A 20229-nucleotide genomic window follows, 5' to 3' on the forward strand; every position below is an offset into this window, starting at 1 on the left:
CCATAAATAAATTTTAATTATCATAATACTGAAAGATTATGACACAACTAATGGTCTTTAACTGGAATCCAGGCTGCAGTGTGAAAGGTAGAGTAGGAAAGACCAAGGCAGAGAATTTCCTGTGATATGAGAGGCAAAACTTCAGATGAATTTCTTTTTTGTTTCTGTGCATGACTGTGTAGTATTCGAGATAGCTGCACAAACTGATAACAAAAAGATACTTTTAAAAATGGCCTTCAAAAATCATTTATCTTTAGCATAATTTAGCCCTTTTTAAGACTAGGTTTTGTTGTTGATAACTGGCAAAGATGGGCTTGTGCTGAACAAACTTGACACCTGGCCCTTTTCATACTAATCTTTCCGTCTTTCCAGATGGCAAAGTTTACTTCTGTTCCCATCTGTTCCTTTTCAGTCAGAAAAAGGAAGGAAAAAAATGAAATTGCTAAAACATTTCATGGCTTTTAGAAAGGATCTTTGAGATTCTTTTCAAGTCCTTTATTCTGGACCACATTCCTGTGGAAGGCTCGTGATGGCACCTACAATTATTTGCCTCAGTTCAAAGGTATAAAGCCAGGTTTCATTTTTCAGGTCTGCCTGAGACAATTCATCTGGATGGAATTCACAGATGGAAAAACTGCAAGTGCTGGAGTCATCACATCAGCACATACTTGCAAAAAAGAGTAAACAAAACAAGCAAGCAAGCCAGCAAACAAACCAAAGTGGTATCAGACTTGTGATCAGATAACATTTGATGCCATCTAGCAGCAGACAGGCCAGAGCAGAATTTCAGATGAAATTATGGTAGTTCAGATTCGGGAAACTGTTTCTACATTAAGAAAAGGTTTTGTGCAGAAACAGTCACTCCCATTTCCCTGGTTATTTGCAACCGTTTCTCTGTTGAGTTCTCAGGTCTAAATTTTCACTGCCTCAAGATGAACTTATTCCCTGGGGTTCCATTGGGCTTCTTCCATGTAAGAGGGGTCACAATTAAGCCTCTGTTAAGCTAGTTATCTGCAAAGCTAGCAACTGACTATTCAAGAATATTCAGCAGGAGGATGATAGAAGCTGATGGATGGGAATAGACAGAAAAAAAACCAAAGTGAAATCCATCAATGGAAATCTGCCAGCTAACCAGGAAATCATTTTGGATGCTACTTGTTAGTCTATAAGTTTCCATGTGTTACTAAAAAATACCAGTTAATCTGAGGAAAATTCAGAAAGCAATAGGAATAAACAAGTTTCTAGGGATATTTATGGATAAAAATTAAAATAATCGAATTTATGGACCTGGATGAAGGAAGGCTGTAGTACCCATGCGTGCACACATTTGAATATCTTTAATAGCAAGAAGCTGTCCATACCTTTCTCTTGCCACTGATTTGGCACAGTTCCCTTAGAAGACCAAGAAGATTCCTGACTCCAGTCATCCTAAAAGAGGATGTTGTCCTGAGGGAACTGGAAAAAGGCTATAGCTTAGTTCATGTGCCCCATCAAACAGTCTAAATGCCTGAAAGGAGCCTCAGCATCTTTGCAGGGACATGGTAGAGCAATCTCCTGCATGGCACAGCCTGTGCTGATGCTGCAGGCACTGTAGGGTGCTGGCTCATAAAGTACTGTCTCTTCCACTCCAGGTGAGTCTTTTTACACATCGGGATGTCTTAACACCGATATACAGAGTGTGTTTGGGCAATTTGTTTCTGGAGAGCTTTGCAATGCTATCCAGGCAGAAATAAGGCTAGTTATCCTGGTGCAGTTTTGTTCATTGATTGGAGGATCAGGAGACTCTCCTTAACCAAGATGCTGTATTAGGTAGGCATGCCAATTTGTATAAAGTTTATTTCTGGACCTCTGTCCAGCTTGCTGCCAAGCTGTATACATACCTCAATTATCTTTGGGAGATGCTGCTAAGTTGTTCTCCAAGGACAGATTATTTATCAAATTATTTCTGTTATTTTCAGCAATGATACCTTTTACTTCTTCCTCAAAGAATAACATCATAAAAAATGACCACTAGAAGTTAACTAATGAAAAAGAAAAATTTAAACCAACCTCTAGTTTAAATTTGCCAGCTGTCCTGCTGCCACCCAGAACTGTGTTGTTGTGAACAACTTTTACATGGAAAAAGCACTCACTACTGCAGTAATGAGTGGCACTCGAGTGGTATGGGGGAGGAAGACTTGAACTGGAGTGATGGAAGCCCAATCACATCATGAATTTAAAATTAGACATGACAGAGCTTTGAAGAATATGCTATCTGGCTGGCTAGAATCTTAGGACCACAAACCATATTAGGAGATATTAGACTTCAATGGGAGATGGATTTTGTTGGTTTTATTTCTTCATTTCTGAGGAATTCCACTTGACCTCCCAAGCTCAGCAGCTTTCAGAGTCCTCTGTGAGGGGACAGTATCATGCCCTGTCAACAGGCTTCACTGGCTTTCTCCTTGTAGCTGCAAGTCCAAGTTCCCTGCTCTGTGGATGGCTGGTGTCTCTGGCAGTGAACAGATGGGTCAGCAAGGAGACAGGGTTTTGTGCAAGGGGGAAACCTGCCAGGTTTTTAAACAGCTTTGGTGTCCAGTGGAATTTACTTGAGATTTAGTAGAACAAACGGGAATGGTTTGTTTCTGAGGAACTGGCAAATTCTATCAAAGAAATGGATGTGCTATATTTTTTTTCCAAACAAGTATACCAGTTATCTAGTATAGGCATATTCTCTTTCTCTCTCAGACTTCTCTGATTCAACATACTAAAATGTTTTGGATGTGCATCCATGTTTTTTAAAAAAAAAAAACAAACACCAAGACACAAATTTAAGGTCTGGTTACAGTCACACTAATTTTAGCAGGATCTCCTGGGTGAAACTGAGGTCAAAATTTGGCCTGCAATCAGGTAGATTTCCACGTTTGCTCAACTGGGGACTCCTGCTTCTGTGTAAATCAGAAATAAATGCATTGAATTCAGTGGAGGTGCTTATATCAAACCTGTCGTCAGAGGCTGAGTCAGTAAAGGCATGATGTGAACCAAAGAACCAGAGAAACATTATGGTAAACAAACTCACCAAAGAGCAACTAAGCCACTCAGGTTTGTTAAAGGTAGTTCAGAGGATAGTGAACACTGAAAAGTCACCAGCTTTTATTTCAGAGGAATGAGGTAATGAGAACAAGCTATGAGAAAAAAAGTAAAATTAACAGGAAGATTTCCTAGTAAGGACAGAAAAAATGAGAGAAATCAAAGTATTTCACTGGCCTTTAGAAACATATTTCCCCAAAATGCTAACTCTTCCAAGGGAGACCACTCCCTATCCTAACAGATGTGAAAAGCAGCTTTAGCTTCCCAGGGTAAGATTTAACTCCATGAATCTTTTGTTAGTTTTTGGTTTGGTTTGTTACAAAAAAAAACCAAAAAAAAACCAACCAAACAAAAAATCAACAAAAAACCAACAAACCCAAAACGGCAAACCAGAAACAGAAACTAATTTTGTAGTAGTGTTTAAATTGTTTTGCTTTTTTTTCAGAGCCTGTAATTATTACTCTTTCACCATAAAAGCTAGACATTGTTCTTGAGTGTTTCAAACCTGTAAAGGCAGTTTGCATACAGAAAATTCAGCCCCTCAGCAGAAAAATAGTCTCTGTACAGATGGCTTCATGACTAGTTTTGGTATTACTAAATTGATAGAACATTTTTTCCAATTACATATAGAGCCCATCCAGGAAGAAAAGCATATTAAGGCAATACCTCCTAAAGGTGTTCCAATGTGGTGGGCGGTTTGTTTGCCATCCCTCTTAGAGTTTTACTCCATAAAATTGTCTGTTGCAAATCACGCCCACTAACAGAAGCAGCCAGACTACACCAGCCACTCTACACCACCAGCAGACAGTCTCTCAGGTGGCACCTGTACTAACAAACAAAGCAGGGCCAGGATACGGTGTCCAACACTGGCGTGCAAAGCCCATGTCGCGTAGGCTGCTTCATGTGCAGTTGCCACACAGAGGGATCTGTTTGGCAGATATGGTACTCGCCACACACACCTGAGCAGAAACTGTGACTCTTCTTTAACACACAGACTCGTAAAGTATAAGTATTCATAATCTTGTTTACAAGACTGAGAATATTTAAGTGTTCTAGTTTGTAGGACTTTCAGACCCTCATAATATTGGATTAATTGTGCTTCTATTACTATCGGTGCTAAAACTCCTATTCACTTGTGAAAAGAAGTGTCAACTCTGTTCTTGAAAATCCTGCTTTCTGAGCCTTAGGGCCAGCTAGTTTAAAAATGCAATTGCCATCATTGAGACTAATGTCAAGGAGTTTTTAACTACAGCTGCTTTCAACTTCATATACATCTGAAGAAGCTGCTAGGTAGACCCCTGTGCACAGGAGATATTTAAATAACATGCATTGCTCATCAGATGAAAATCTATTTTCCTTTTTTTTAAAAAAAAAAAGTTTATTTTGTCTAAAGTAGAGGGATCTCATTTCTTCCAGCTGTTTTCCCTGTGTTACAAAAGATGTTGGTGCTAAAAAGAGAATTGAGAGTAGAGGGTGAGCGGGTGGTGTCCACGGGGGTCAGGAAGGACGAGGTGGGAGCACCCTGAGGGTGCCCAGCCCATGAACAGATACTGCTTGTGTGAGTGGCAGTGCTGGGGAGGAGAAGGAGTTACTCAGCACGCCGATGTGATGACAAGAGGCCTGACTCCCTGACAGGAAAGCGAGCACAAGTTTGTAGAGAAATTCCAAGAGGGACAATGACTTGGTCAATGCAACAAAGAGCGATTATATGGCAGTATTACATGGCCTGGAGGGAGGGCAAGGACAGTGCTAGGAAGGCCAGAAGGAGGAGGACAAAGAAATAGGATGCAGTGTTCTGGCAGTGCGGTCACACATTGACCTTTCCTCTTCCATTGGCACAAAAGCATGCACGCACCATCCCCACACATATGTACATTCGGCTTATATGTGTCTCCCATCTCCTCTGCAAAATACCCCTGGCCTGAAAACTGGATGCAGTCCATAAAACACGATACTGGTAAATGATGACTGTCCAGGCTGGGGTAGTGTTTGGTGACCTAACACTGTTTTCAGTTGTGTCATTGAGCAGTCTGAAAGCATAAGGGGTAAAGCTGCGGAAAGATAGAACAGGAGAGAAGGAATGGACAGAAACTAGATAGAAAGGATAGAAATGACAAAAAAAAAAAAAAAAAAAAAAAAAAAAGGTTATATAGAAGGACAGAAAGGGGTTGGGAAAATGGGCAGAGGGGGAAAGCCTAAGGTAATAGGTCTAAGGAACATCAATTCAAAGCACCTATATTAAACGCCAGGGAGGAAGTTGGAAAGGCATAATACTGCAAATGAGCTAGCCACAATTTAAACAATAAAATAATGCTGGATTTATTACGTAGAAGTTCTTTCATAGTGGAATAGAGAAAGAGAAGAAAAAAACAGAGAGTGTAGAAAGTCAGTATAATTACAGAAGGCAGACAGAGACGAAAGAGGTCTCCTGTTTTAGGAGTATCACCTTTATTTGTGGATGTTCTGGTGCCACAAAGATGTAGATGAAACTGAGGGAAGTTACAAAACTGAAAAAATCATAAATAAAAAAGTAGGAAAAAAAAGCTTAAAGAAAAAAAGAATCTTATACACTCTGTAAAACAAAGAATGGGTTTAAGCGACAACAGCTCATGTCAAGTATTGGAAGAGTATATTTAGAAACAGTAACAAGGAAGGAAAATTGCTCAAGATGTTGGGGGATCTAAGTGGAAGAACATGCAAATATCAATAAAGAGCTAAAAAAAACCCCAAAACCCCCAAAACCAACCATATCCTTTCAGGAAGATTTTTCAGAAGATTTTTAAGGAGATGGCTGCATCATCTGTTTGGAAAGCTGGTCATGTAAAAGAAGACCATGCAAATTGTGTGAGAAATGAGTGGAGGAAATAGCTTTGTACTTATCTCAGGTGCTGAAAACAAGATCCTGCATAAATCGTTTCAAACTTTTGAATATACAAATCCAGCAAAGGCCCCAGCACATGACCCTTAGTGACCATGGTTTTGTTACCTAATCCAGAGGAGAGTAAAGTTTCTTTTTTTCTAAGATGGTGTCACTGGACATTTATTTTTGCTGCTACCTTGCAGTTTGGTTTTATGCATACCGCTTATGTGCTAGAAGTGGGTAGAAAAGCATGCGGAATTGTAAAGAGAGGACACACAGAGTCATGTTTCCACATTCTTCAAAACCATTTCTTAAGTATTTCTACTGTAGCCCTTGCATGTAAAGAACAATTTTTTTACTCAGCTGACTGTACATTATCTATTATATTCCCCTAAGGCATTTGTTTTATCATTATCATTTAGTATTTTTGAAACCAAGCTCATAACGGATCATAGCATCTAGATACTTGAAGGTTAACTCAAATACAGCGTACTGGGCAAACTGGTCAAATATCTCCATCAGATTTATGAGGTCTGTATTTGATAGCTAAAAGCCATAACATCTGATCTTGGTTTGAGCAGAAACCAAATACTATCCAAATCCCATCTCTCAAGGGGACAAAGGCTGCTTTCGTCTTGTGAGTGTGCTTGTCCACCTCCTGGCTGAAGCAGAAGCCACAGGAGAGGATGCTATCTTAGAACTTGTCTAAGCACAGAGCTATTCAGAAGCAGCTGTTGGATTTCAATTTCACACTCACAACCTGAATTCACTTCTACGTGTAGATGAGCCTTTAAACATTCATGTAGAGAGCAATGTACTTCTTTCTGTAATTCTCCAATTAACTGACAGTTACCTCTGATGATATCAATTTAGACTTCTGGCAAATGTGGGTAAATTTTTGTAGGGCATAGCCCAGAAATATATATTTCTGAGTTAACTAGATTAACACTTTCTCACATGCTAACTCAGCTAATATAGGACAAAACAAGTAAAATCTATAGCAGGGACAAATCTAAAATAAAGGAATTTATTGCTGGAGGGTGTGAAAGAGCAACTGAGAAGCAGCACATTTATTGCTGTGGTTCCATTATGAGTAACACGCATAGCTGAAGCACAGAAAATGTTGGAGGAGTGCTGCAAATCTTACCCTGTAGGACGCAACCCTCCACAAATGTTTCCATCACCTCTGGCACAGGTTTGTAATAGATAATACAAATGGAGCTTGTTCTATGGAAGCTGGTTAGGTAGGTGATGGCTTCCTCTAAAGTGCAGGCAGAGTGGCGATGAGTTACGCAGGCTGGCTTCCTGGCACTGCCTGATGGAAATGTGGAATTACCTGCTGTCCTTTCCATGTGCATTGAAATGCAACCAACATGTTACTTCACTGAGCTCCAGCTGACTACCAACGAACTTTGTTTCAGGCCCACAACCTTCCCCGACACACCACGGTCCTCATTCACACATACATTTATCACACATATCTGCAGACACAAACTTAGAAGCCAAACTGGGAAAGACCCTTTTGTGTGCATGTGTGAAGAGGCGGAGAGCAGCGAGAGGTAGAGAAAGGTAAGAGACGGAGGAGTATATGGACTGTTCTGATCTTTCCAAATACTTGCTGCCCTGAAGGAATGGGCTACCTTGCTTAGCTTGCTCATGCAGCAAGATGCTTGTACCATGTGAAGGAGAGGAGGAGAGTCTTAACTGAGCTGGATGCTTGGATATGTAACTGAGCTGGATGCTTGGATATGTTTTTCTTTTAATTCCTCAGGAAGTATAGTCTTCCTTGAGGCTTTCTGTGGAGGAATCCTCTTCCCCTATGGACTTAAGGCTCATGATACAATCAGGAACATAGCTCTGTATATTCCCTATAGGACTCATTTTACAATCTTGCAGCTACTCCATATCCACGCTTACTGCTTCTGCCTTTGCACACACATCCCATCTGTCCACTCAGAAAGCAACTTATCCCCACCTCCCCCACCAACAGATGCATGAACAGGGATGATCGTCTCCCACACAGAAACAGCTGCCAGCCACCTCTGTCATCCCTACCCACAGGCTGTTTCTTTCCACTGTGTGCTCCTAGTCACCACGAGAAGACACACACATGGCCCTGCACAGGCAAACATCTGCAGGGACATGCAGATGTTCCAGCCTTTGCAAACACATTTCTCTGGCTGTGTCATTGCTGAAAAGGAGTCCAGGCAGGCACAAATACCCCATGTTTGATCCTCTTCCTGCAACAATCTAGCACTAATTGTACCCATCATCTCCTTTCTCTTTTTCTGGCCAGCTGACAGGTTGATGCCAACATTTGCTTTCTGTTTTTTCAGCGGCTCTGTGGGGAGGAAGGGGAGGTGTCAGAGACCGGGGCATAATCCCTGGCAGCACTGGTGGCAGTGGGCTGAGAAGGATGCTGTCTGTGGTTTCAGCCCATCTGAATCCCAGTGGCTGGGACCACTGGCTGCGGTCATGCGTCTCCCCCTCATGGACAACCGCTTCACTGTCCCCACGGCCTGCGACTTGCCATGGTGGGGAGTTCACTGCCATCAGAGGAGAAAGGGGTTTTCTGATGACTGCAAGCGGCTCCAAGCACTGTCAGGAAAAAATATCCAGCTGGGGAGCTCCAAGTGGATTCTGCAGTGGGAAACCAGTGCATCAAGTAGGACAACAGGTTCCTAACACAGCCCATGGCTGCATGAGCACTAACTGCCTATTAGCTAAGTATTTTACAGGCTACTTATCTTTTTGGCAGGAATTAATCCCTGGAGTAAACTGGAAAGGGATCCATCAACTTCCATGTGACTCATGCTACGTAAGGTCTAGGCCCAGAGGCTGCAGCCTTTGAGCCCAGCAGGTCAGTGTGATCAGACTGTCTTCTCCCAGTGCAAGCCTTGCGAGATTATTCAGTCTTCCGATCCATCAGTCTTATGGACGGAGATGAGCACTATTCTACACAGTGCAGGACAGCGCTTAAGAAGACACCGAAGCCGTAAGCAAGCCAGAAAATCTGAATTTGTTTATAGAACAGATTTGAAGAACAGATGTTGACAACATTATGATTGTTTTGAAGGGAAAGACATTCTTAGTGTTTCTCTCTCACACCCGAGATGTATCCTATGTTTTCAGCCTTTCGCCACCTGCACATTACTCCAGTACTCCTCTAAGCCATGGAGAAAGCTAGTACTTTCTTGTTTCCTTTGACTGACATCTGTACTCCCTGTGTATACTTCAACCCAATGGTTGTTCATCCAACAGCCCTGTCAACTACTTGTAGAGAAATCTCTCTGCCGTATTGTGCCAGAAGTACTATGCTGAAGTTTTAAAGTATGGAAATAAGGTGCATTTCTATGCCTCCAAATAAAGACGGTCTAAGTATTTTTAATTAGATGTCCTGGGATTTTCTCAGGATTATTCAGTAGTTCTTTAGAAAAAGCCTGCAAAATCTCAAAGGGAAAGCCTGCCTGCTGTGCATGTCACGCAGAAGGCAGGCACATCTAGTGCATGTTTGGTACTATTGCTGCCCACGCAGCAAACCATTTTCTCAGTTAGTCATCTTTCCCTACCCTCCTTCTCAATGCAAACACTGCTCCTTAGCACTCACGAAACTCACCTCTGTTGTGTGTCTTACATAATTTATTTCGACACAGACCGTTGTGTCACCAGTGCAGTGGGCACGTGATTCTCCAGTTGGCCTCCAATAGCCATCTTACGTATCAGCATGGTTTCCTGAGTGCCTGTTTGTAACTGCCACACGGGCATACGTCCCTTACAGCAGCAACCCAGGGCTCTTTCATACCCCTCAAGGATTTCAGCTTCTTCCTGCAGACTGGCTGGATCGTTCTCATCACACGCCTCCCTCTGTAACTCTCAGGCACGTAAGCACAACATTCACTGCACACATCTGTCTCTGTCCCACACACAAAACCAGTATCTCATATATCCATGCACCTATCATCACTGACCATATGCATTTACCTGTGCCTTCTACCTGCTCCCCCTTGTACTTCACTCCCAGCCTGCTCTCATGCTGCTCTGCAAGCATGTGCGGCCCTTTGCACACTTAGCCAGCCTTCCTTAAACTAAGAGGCAGATAACTACAGATCGCTTAAGCCGTCATAAACTTTTTCTCACTCCTCATCACTCTTGCCTCCCCCACAAGCTGTTTTCCTTCTCCCAGGCCCCACACCCAGGTCTGCAATCCTTACCTGTACTTCCCTCGTTTACTTAGAGCATGCTGTGTACACAAATCTCTCTTATCAGGCACAACTTGTCACTCCTTTCACCTGCCCTTCCACAGCCCTTACAAGCAGGCACAAACTGGCAGGTACCTTCCTTGCTTACACACCATCGTGTGTCAGCCTACGCTAAGCTTCTCACCCCTCGTAACGCGAACTGTCATTCCCATTCACTTCCACTTCATGCCCTACAGCTCCTAACTCCACTTGCCTCCACACACACTTCACACTTTACTTTCGACCTTAGTACAGCCATGTGGCTTATACGGCTCTCCAGGTAGTTACCCTTCCCATTCCTTCTCCTCCCACCCAAAGCTTTACGTCTTTAGTCTTTTCTCCACTAGCACATTTGTTCCATTGCCTCTTGCTGCTTCACTTAGCCAGTACCTACCACAGAGATACAAGCACATTTGTTACATCTCTCTTAACAGAAAATCAATCCTTTTTTTTTTTTTTTATGTATGTGTTCTCCTCCTCCCACACCCCTCACATTATTCCTTACTTTCCACTATTTTCCTTGATTGCTTCCCCTTTAACATATTGCCTGTTCTTCCCCTATGTTATTGCAACTACCTAGTGAGGAGGAAACCTCTCTTTCTGCTGGCCAAGCCACTCCTGCACCTTTGCATTACATTCTCTGTTTGCCTACAAAGCAACACAAAACCAATTGCCTCTCACCCTGTGCTCTCTTGCCCTATAGCTCCTCTAAACCATCTTTTTCCTAGGCATCTTTAGAGAAAACCTAGCTCTTAATTTCATCCTCATGCTTCCTATGTTCCTCACTTTCCCCCCATTCTCAAGCTCCTCAAGACTTGTAACATCTTTATATTCCTGTCACAGTTCACTATGCCCCCATGATTTCCACTACCTTGCATTTCCTCACAGCACCTTCACACGGCTTTTCCCCCAGTTCTGTCTCTCCCTTGAAACCAGGCAGAACACTCCAGCAAGCTTCCAACCTTCTCTGAAATTTTGCTAAGCGACTACCCCCTGACATACCTTTATGGGTCCCTATACCCTTTTCCCATCAACACACCCTATTTCCATCCAGCTCATTTTTTCCTCTGCATTCCTCTGCTTGGCATGTGTTTCCATCACCATGCAAGCCTTCCCTTTCATAACACCTTCCTTGCAAACACATCCTCATATCTATTTCTTGACAGAATCAAAGGTGTCTCCTTTAGACGCCTCCCACAAGCATCATGTAGCTGATTATTTTCCATACCTTTCTCCAAATAGACAATAGTTCACATTTTTCTTCCTCCTCCAAACATCCTTTGTGCCCTGTGCTTTCACCTTTCTCCCTCCACTCCCACTCGATACCCTGCCTCCCCCTTGCAGACCCTAACATCCTTGTATATCCCTTTCACATCCTTACCCAGCCCCCAGTCTGCACCTTTGCCGCATCCCTCTGAAGTGTTACTTCCCCTTCTGAGCTCCTAAACCTTTTTCCGCCCACAAAGATCCTCTTTTTCCAGTTGACCTGCAGCAGCTCCCCTTTTAAGCTGACCACCTTTGCATGGCTCACCTGCCCTTATTTACCCCAATACACAACACTTAATACATAGCAGTTTACTTTCACTATATAACACTTTCCCTCCGAACTCCTTATATCTGTCTTTCTATGTACCATTTAGTTTAGCTTTCTGGGGGGTGGGGGGTGGGCTGGAAATCCTAAACCTACACGTGTTACATACTTCAACATATAAGCACCCTTTTATACAAAGCATTCTGCTCTTGACTTTGCTGGTACATCCTCTTCCCTCCATATTTTGGGTCCACCACCTGCAATCTTGTCTAGTTTTCCTTCCCCCGCCATGCTCACACACAGAGCTCCTGGTACTAACACGTGTATCTAAGACCAGGACTCTTACTTGTAGCTGAATTCTCTTCCACTCTGTACTGCTTTTGTCTGCCTTGCCACAAAGTGAGTTTTTCTTTTTTCTTTTTTTTTTTTTTATTATTAGGTTTTCCTATTATTTATACATGTTTCTTGCACTCCTTCTCCACTTACAGGCTTGCACAGATCAGGTATTTCCATGCCTGAGAATGTCTCTCCTATTTGTCTGAGTATTTTCCTGAAGGCACAATGTAAAGGCAAACTTTACATACCATTTGCACTCCTCATGCAACAAATCACATGAGCCTAAGAGCAAAGAGTGCTTTCTGAAAGGTTGTAGCTCATAACAATTGACTGGACCATGTAGCACATATCTCTGTCTATTTAAAAAGGGGGGGGGGGGGGGGGGAGTCAACCCTCCTCACACACACAGTCATCTCTAAATAACTGGTTTTGCAATATAGGAACCAGAGAATGTGCACATAGCAGCCTTATTCAATCCAAAATATCCATCTCTCCGGATACTGCATATTTATAGTTCAAGAGATAGAACCAACACAGAGCTTTCCCGTTTATTTTAATGAAGGATTAAGAACTGATCAGAAAACTATCTAAACCATTCAAGGACTTTTTCCCCTCTTGGCTAATAGCAGTTTGGTGTCTCCATAAGGACTCGCCAGTAACTGACGCTTTAAGCTGCATTTCAGCTGTTTAGATGAGAAACAGCTTTCTATTTTGCTCTCTATACGTGCATCTGTGTTGATTAGTTGTGTGCTGCGTTCCTAGAAGGCACTTACCAAACGCTGGAAACTGCAGCGTAAGAATAGTTTTCCTGCCATCCCAGCACAGAGTGAGTGTATCTTTTTCACCTAGACACAGATGTGCAGGGAACCCTTTGATCTGCAGTTCCTCCCAGAGGATTTAGTGTTTGGGTCTAAGGAGAATGAGGATTGATTCAAAGCTCATGAATAGGGTTTCCAGTGTCTGATACATGAAAAAAAAAAAAAAAAAAAAGAAGAAAAAAAAAGGAAAGAAAGCTCCAGTGGAGTTAGTTACCTGAGACAGGCAAGATCTAGAAATTGGGAATTCTGACTTCGCTTGTCATGGGCTCTAACTTTCCCTGAGGGCAAGCATGCTATGTATGCTGAGGCTGGCTCTTGCAATCCACTCTCAAGATTTGCAACCCCTTTTGTTATATCTGAAGTTGCTGGTTTCGCTCTTAAAATAAAACCAAGAGTCTCTTTTACTTTTGCCTCTTAAATCAGATTCTTTTAGCACCTCATATTTCTCCTCCGCTGTTTTCTTGCCAGGGACCTGAACAACAGTGTGCAGAGCAGGAGGAGAGAGGAACCTCAGGACTAAAGCAAGCTATAGGGCAAGTGGGGGGGGGGGGGGGGGGGGGGGAAGGAGGAGGCACAATAGGAAAGGCAACATTTGGGACAGATCTACTGCTTACAAGACACCCCCCCCCATTATACTTCTTTAAAGGACCCCTCTCCCCCCCCCCTCCTCCCCGCCCTCTTAGGACCCTATTAGAAAACGTCAAATTTCCCTTACCGTGGTAGGAGTAACCATGGCATCCGTGTGAATGTTTCCAGAAAAGTCGACATGAAGAGAAAGGTGGATGTAAATATGTTCATTCAAAGTCCCAAAGTTGGTCTGCTTGGGTTGTGCAGAGTTGCTCTATGGGAGAGGAGCCTTAAACTCTGAGTCCCGTGAACATAATCTGCTCGATTATAACAAACCAGCTCAGCCAGATGGCTCTGTGCTCTGCACATTAACCCCTTTATTGCCATGCTCTGCTTTCCCTACCTACCATTTATAATAACCTTGCCTCGTTGGGGAATTTCAGAGAACAAGGCATTTTTTTGAAAACGACAAAACTGTCATAAAGGTCATTTTCCCCCCGTGTGCTCTAAAAAAAACCATCACGTGCCTATTTTCTTTTTTTTAATCCAATTGACGGTTTTATTCCACTTCCTGGCAAAATCTTTTCATATTATTAAGAACAGTATTAGCACCAGGGAACATTTTAGAGAATTCTTTTGTTAAATCATAACCATCTCTTCCGGACCGTGATTCTCAGAAGACAAGTATTTTATTGCAGGAATGTCTCTGTGTTTGCACTCTAATGGTCCATCTACCCCCCCCCCCCCCCCCCCCCAGCCGCCGTCCCCCGCCTTCCCCCCATACTCTCTCTGTCTCCCACATGCACACTCACACACATGCACACGCGCACCCTTTGGTCAAACTGCCAGCATGTGTTGCTATTCTTACCCATATTCAGAAGTCATTATAGGACATGTAAAACAGGTGAAATAGAGACACAGAACTAGAATGCCATAAGCCTCTGCTCCCTCGTGCTCTGGCTCCTTTTTTTCTTTTTTTTTTTTTTTTTTTCCCCCTTTCCTTTTTTTTATTCCTTCCAAATCTTAGACAAATTTAGTTCTTCGGCCAGCATTTCTGTCAACCAAATCACCCTCCATGACACAAAAATAAGTGTTGGGAGAAATATCCACTGCTTAAGAACAGACCTTAGGATGGATTTGTGTCCAGATATCCCTCCTGTTTTGATTTGCAGATTAGTCCATTAAGGAAAGGATGGCGAGTGCCAAAAACATGGAAAGTTCATCAGCAACCCGCAGCGACTAGTTTCCAAACTTTTTATTTAGAGTGATTGCTCACAGAGATGGCTGATAAATTTAGCTGCATGCCTCTAAGTCTCCCTCTAAATTTACATGCTTAAGTCATCTTTCTTTTCTATTTGATTCAAGCATGATTGAGAAAGTCATAACCATAAGAACATGGTCATGTAAGATAGGACACACCACTTTGAATCTTAAGAGTCGCCAGATTGTTTCCTTAAAGAGCACTTCCTTTTCTAGCTTATGAAGTTGTTTTCTTTTGTTATTTAACCAAGGAATTTTTCCTCTTTCCCCTCCCTGTGTGAGGATGATTAGACCTCTCATGCTGTCAAAGCATTGTACCATCTCCTTTAGGACATTTTAATCTACCTAGATAGTTGTAACAGTTTTACTGAAGTATTTTCCATCATGAATTGAAATAGTAGTTGAAATTGAAGGCTGGTGTCATTTGTTGTCATTGTCCTTTATCCGACTTTTTTTCAACCATAAAAAAAACCTTATTTAGGGAACCTGGAACTCTACAAATCATATCAGTCTCATAAATTCTGATTTAGTCACTTATTCCCTCTAACTGTCCACATGGAGAAGGAAAGTCATCTTCCACCGTTGCCTCCTAAGAATTCTCTACTAAAACTTGCTGCTCTGCCAATCAAAAAAAACACTCAAACCTTTAATAACTCTAGAGCCTTTTTGTCTTCACCATTTGGCTAAATGCAGTTTCCATCCTTTTTAGAGCTTTTTCAGCTGAGGCGAGATTCGGAATTAAATCCTGTCCCCCATGCAGCCCCAGCCCTGTAGTCAGATCTGAGAAATGCCTAAAATGTGACTCAGCTTTTAATCTCCTGAAGTAGACAAACAGTGCTAGGAATAGAAAATTTTCCTGTGGTTGGTGAATGCTTTTCCAGAGGTAGGAAAAGGGTTAAGCATCTGAAGGCAGCCCTAGCCCGGGAACTTTGCATTTGCAGCTAGCCCAGCAGAAAAAGATGGAAGAATGTGGGCTGCAAGTAAGCGTCCCAGGCAGAGGGGCTGCCTGGCTGATGGAAGGCAAAGCTGTCCCAGCCAGGCCCTTTGCACCAGCTGAGGGGTTTTGCTGTGTGCTTGTGTCTGGGTCTGTGGGCAATCAGCCTTGTAATTTGAGATGGGACACCTTAATCTTGCCAAATATGTGTGCCCTGTAAAAAGCATTGTAGACAGGGTGTTTTTACAGCTATAGAAAATGGAGATGTGTTGGGTCCTTGCAGTTTTCCAACCTTTCCTCTAAAGGCATTTCTGTTGTTGTGAAGCTCTTTTTTTCTAGGTATTTTTACATCTTCATCTGTTACTCTGGAGGTGGTTTGGTTTTGATTTTATTATTATTGTTATTTTTAATCCTAACCCTTAGCACAAGTGGATTTATTTTACACTTCAAACATATTTCTGAATTTTTGATGAGGAACAATAAAGCTCCTAAATGGTCACCTTATTTTATGTGCCACCTTCAGATCTGAGGTTCTGATCGGGGGAAAAAAAAATAAAACTGCAACTTTTAACAAGTCTCTGTTCTGTCTTGAAGAATTTTAAATGTTGCTCAAAGCGTGCTGTAGAAAGGCATCCTTAAATTCTTGGGATTTTAATTTGAATAATTACTAGGCATTGATCTGATTAATTAGGCACTTTTATCAGACTTCAAAATACGTAACATTTTATATACTTTGAAGATGTGTGTTTCTCTCTACATATTAACAGATGCCACTGTAATTGCGTTTGATGTTAAAAAATTGAATATTTATAGAGAAGATATGCAAGTGAGTAAGTAAACAGATGAAAATTTGATTTGGTTTAATGCATGCCTTGGGTCACTATCAAAGCAGGGAGTTGGTGTTCCCCATTAACCGTTAACTTTTGCAACAGCACCACTTTGTGGTTGAAGTCCTGAACAGATACTGGAAGGGGAACGTCGGTGGGGACACCACGTGCACTTCAGCAAGTCCGCGCTGTTCCCATGGTGGTTTTGATAGACATCCACAAACACACCTACCTGTGATGGAAAGAGCTTTCATCCGTATGGTCCTCCATTTATGAGATGATAATTTTGAAGGCAAAGAAGAGCTGGAAGCAGATTAGCTCTGAACATTTTGTCTGTCTAAGATCTTCAATTCACAAGGCTGTTCGCCTTTGAAATGACAAAATCACTTTTATTCAAATTTCCAAAATTTGATAAAGGATCTGACAACATTTCTAGTAAATGTTTTTTCCCTTGGCATGTGTTGTAAATGTTTTGTTAAAAATGAAAATGAATTCAGGCATGGTTTTCTTTAATTGCTGGGAATGGTGTTGGAAAAAAAAATATTTCAGAAGTTATTTAAATATTATTTTAAGGGTACTAGTGGTACTATTTCAGAGCTGAAAGAATTGCTGAAACATCATTGACATTGGCCTTCCATACATTTGCAGTAGTGCTGAGCTCAAGCCATCGTGTACGGTCACATTTGAGTTTTCCTTACATTCTTGCACCCAGGCTAGAGAAATGAGAAGTATTAAGAAGAAATTCCAAACAAGAATCACAAAATAGGTCAAAATTGGTTCTGATACACATTTCTTGGAAAGTTGTCTTCTGCAGCTTTTCCTCTTTCATTAAAAAATAACCTGATAAATTCCTGAAATAATTACAACAGCTCGTAACAACATGGTAGATCAAAGATGAAAAATATGTACCTAGAGCCTCAGACATGCCAAGAGGTAGGATGGAAAAAATGCAGGGCAATAACCATGAATTAGGGTCACACCCCGAAAGCCATTGTTCTTCAGAGCAATGCACTTTACAGAGTTAGCTTTTATGTAGTTCCCCCTGTAAACCTATTGTCTTGACTGAGAATTAGCAAAGTGAGATTAAATGGGATTATAAATAGAGTATTAATGAAAGCAGTAACAGACTATTTTTTACCTTCTGAGTACAACTACTAGCACTTGCTCGTGAAATATTTCACACACACACAATATAGCAGTATTCAGCCAAAAAATTTTAAATGTTTTACAAATATTTTACATTTCAAAGTTTCCCTGTTTAGTGAAATGTAGAGATCTGTACTCCTATATAAAAATAAAGCTATATAATAAGTAATATACAAGAGGTGACTTACACTTGCAAATATGTTTTGGCAATAGAGTTATGGATCATTACAAATCTCTCTACTACACTGACATGTCACCAGTTTAGCATATATTTTGGAGTTATGTATGTTTGACTTTTTCTGGTGGTATCCAGTTTTGCCAGATACACCCTTTATTGCAGGAATAATGAAGAACGGTTGCAGCAGAACAAGGTTAGTTGATGATAGGCACCATTTTGGGAAACAAACAAGACCTTCCTCGTAAACAATAGGCATACTTTCATCTGCTACTCATTTCTTATGATTACCAAACTAGTTGAAGAGACTTTGCATGACTATTTAAAAAAAAAATAAAATCATTTCTTACTTACATAAATGCTAAGAAGTTTGGTTCCAGTACTTATGCTGGAACTCAGAAGAGGAACCTTCATTTTTTAATGATCCTAGATGAGGAAGAAGCTATCTGGAATCACAGAGCCATTCTTTTGCAAGGAAGATAAACTCCACACTGGGACATATAAAGAGGTGCCTCACCTGTCAGACACATAAGATACTCTGGTAAGGCATCAGCTGGGATGTAGGATCCAGTTCTGACCAAGTTCAAGCCAGAGAAGACCTGGAAAATGACAGAAGCAATGATTAAATGTGTAATATAGTTTAAAATATAACATATGATGAAAAATGAAAAATTGGAATTGCTTACCAAAGAAGAGAGAATTTGTGAGGTTTTATAATCGAATACTTCAAGCTCATGAAAAGCTCCTGCATAGAAGAGGCCAGCTCACATCCTGACTAACTGGGACAAGAACCGATAAGTTGCAGCAAGACGAGTTCAGATTAGGCATTAGGAAAAACTGGAGAGCCCAAGCTCCAGAACTGGTTGCCTGGGGCTGCTGTGATATCTGCTTCCTTGAAAGCCTGCATCAACAGGGTAGAGAAATCTGTCAGGACCCACAAGGCTTTAATTGATCCTGCACGGGGGCAAGGGAAGGGCTAGGTAATCTCTCTCAGCCCATCTTTTCCATGACTGTATGTCTTACATCATCTTTGATAACAAATATTTTCTGCAACGTCATGTACTTTTAAATCTGACTAGCTTCAGAAGAAAACCCCCCAGTGAAATTTTAGATATCCATATGCCTTGGTTTGGGACACTAAGGGACTTAATCACTGGGGGAATCAACTGCTACAGACATCAGAGCTGCTCACTAACACACCGACATTTCCCCAGCAGGGAGGTAAACCTCAGTAGTGTTTTTCTCTCCTGAGCTGATGCATCTGTATCTTTGAGGTCCAGTGGAACTATAATATCTGAAGCAAGTTGAAAGGGAATGAAGGAAAAGGAGAAGACAATCACAATTTTTACAAAATAAAAATCTGCCACCGAGTCAAGGAGTTCCAAAGTGAAGGGCCTCAGAGCGCTGGTGGTTTTCCAGCACGGCACCAGCTGTGTCTTTTAAATTCAAGCAGGTAACCTATCACTGAAATGAAAGGCACGGTTCCGCGCAATACATCTGATAATACTCCAGCCATAGGGAAATATGTCCTGACTTCCGTGTTTACATTCCTAGTCATGGTGTCAAATATAGGTGCTGTCCTCATTTGTCATTTTCCGCTACTGAAAGAAATAGAAAATAAGGCAAAGAAAGGAAAGCGAAGTAATAAAACACTGTGAAAAGAAATGCTCCACAGCCTTGCTCGGTCACTTGCGAGCAACAATGAAAGTTAGGGTAACGATGGGAATACAATTGGACAATGACTTTTTTCATAAACTAATTTAGTTAAGATTCTTTTTTTTTTATTCTGGGATTATGTTTTGTAGAACAGAAAAATTATTGATTCAAAATACAGCCAATGAGGTGGGTTTAATAGCAGAAGTTGGCTTTTGAAGTCAGTGGGACATTTCTCAGCACTAGCTTGTATACCCTGTAGTTAGTATTTGTGTGTTCTGACCTTACATGGCACTTTTATTTGTATGAAAGCAATTTTTATTCACATTTTTTATCTGATGGATGCTGATGCCCATTTGGCTGAGCTTCTACATTTTAATTCTCTAAAAGCTTAGTGGGAAATCACATCTGCTAGAGGAGGGGCAGGGCAGCAAACATAGCATGGCTCGGCTTTCAGGCAGCCTGAAACTGCGGGTCCCGTTTGAGGTAACGCAGATGTACAGGCAGGGGGTTTAAACAGTTCTGGCTAAATAGGCTGTCAATCTTAAGCTATCATTCTTAAAAAAACAAAATATTTCCCAACCTTAGGCAGTACATCATCTAGCTGCCTAAGTAGTCTCTCGGGGTCTATAGACAAAACATTTAATGCATCTGTCTATAGTATTAAGTTTAACCTCAGTGTGATTGTCTGTGAATTAGTGAACTGTTAGGAAGTCTCCATCTTGAACTGGGAGTGTTTCAAATGCTGGTGTCCCCAGCAGCTGCCAGGCAGGCCTGGCAGCTGAGCCCTTCCCAGCCTGTTCCCAGTGCCCAGC

At 41.6% G+C, this 20229-nt stretch overlaps 1 protein-coding gene across 1 annotated transcript in view; it reads right to left on the reverse strand.

The window, feature by feature from the left end:
• Positions 1 to 14057, reverse strand: part of NTF3 (neurotrophin 3) — a 54920-nt gene extending 40863 nt beyond the window's left edge. The window contains exon 1 of the mRNA XM_005234742.3: positions 13568 to 14057. Coding sequence (XP_005234799.1) covers positions 13568 to 13585 — 18 coding nt within the window. The 5' untranslated portion in view covers positions 13586 to 14057. The remainder of the gene's footprint in view (positions 1 to 13567) is intronic.
• Positions 14058 to 20229: the final 6172 nt, after the last annotated feature.

This window comes from Falco peregrinus, chromosome 6 (genome assembly GCF_023634155.1).
Source record: "Falco peregrinus isolate bFalPer1 chromosome 6, bFalPer1.pri, whole genome shotgun sequence".
In the NCBI taxonomy this organism is placed as follows: domain Eukaryota; kingdom Metazoa; phylum Chordata; class Aves; order Falconiformes; family Falconidae; genus Falco; species Falco peregrinus.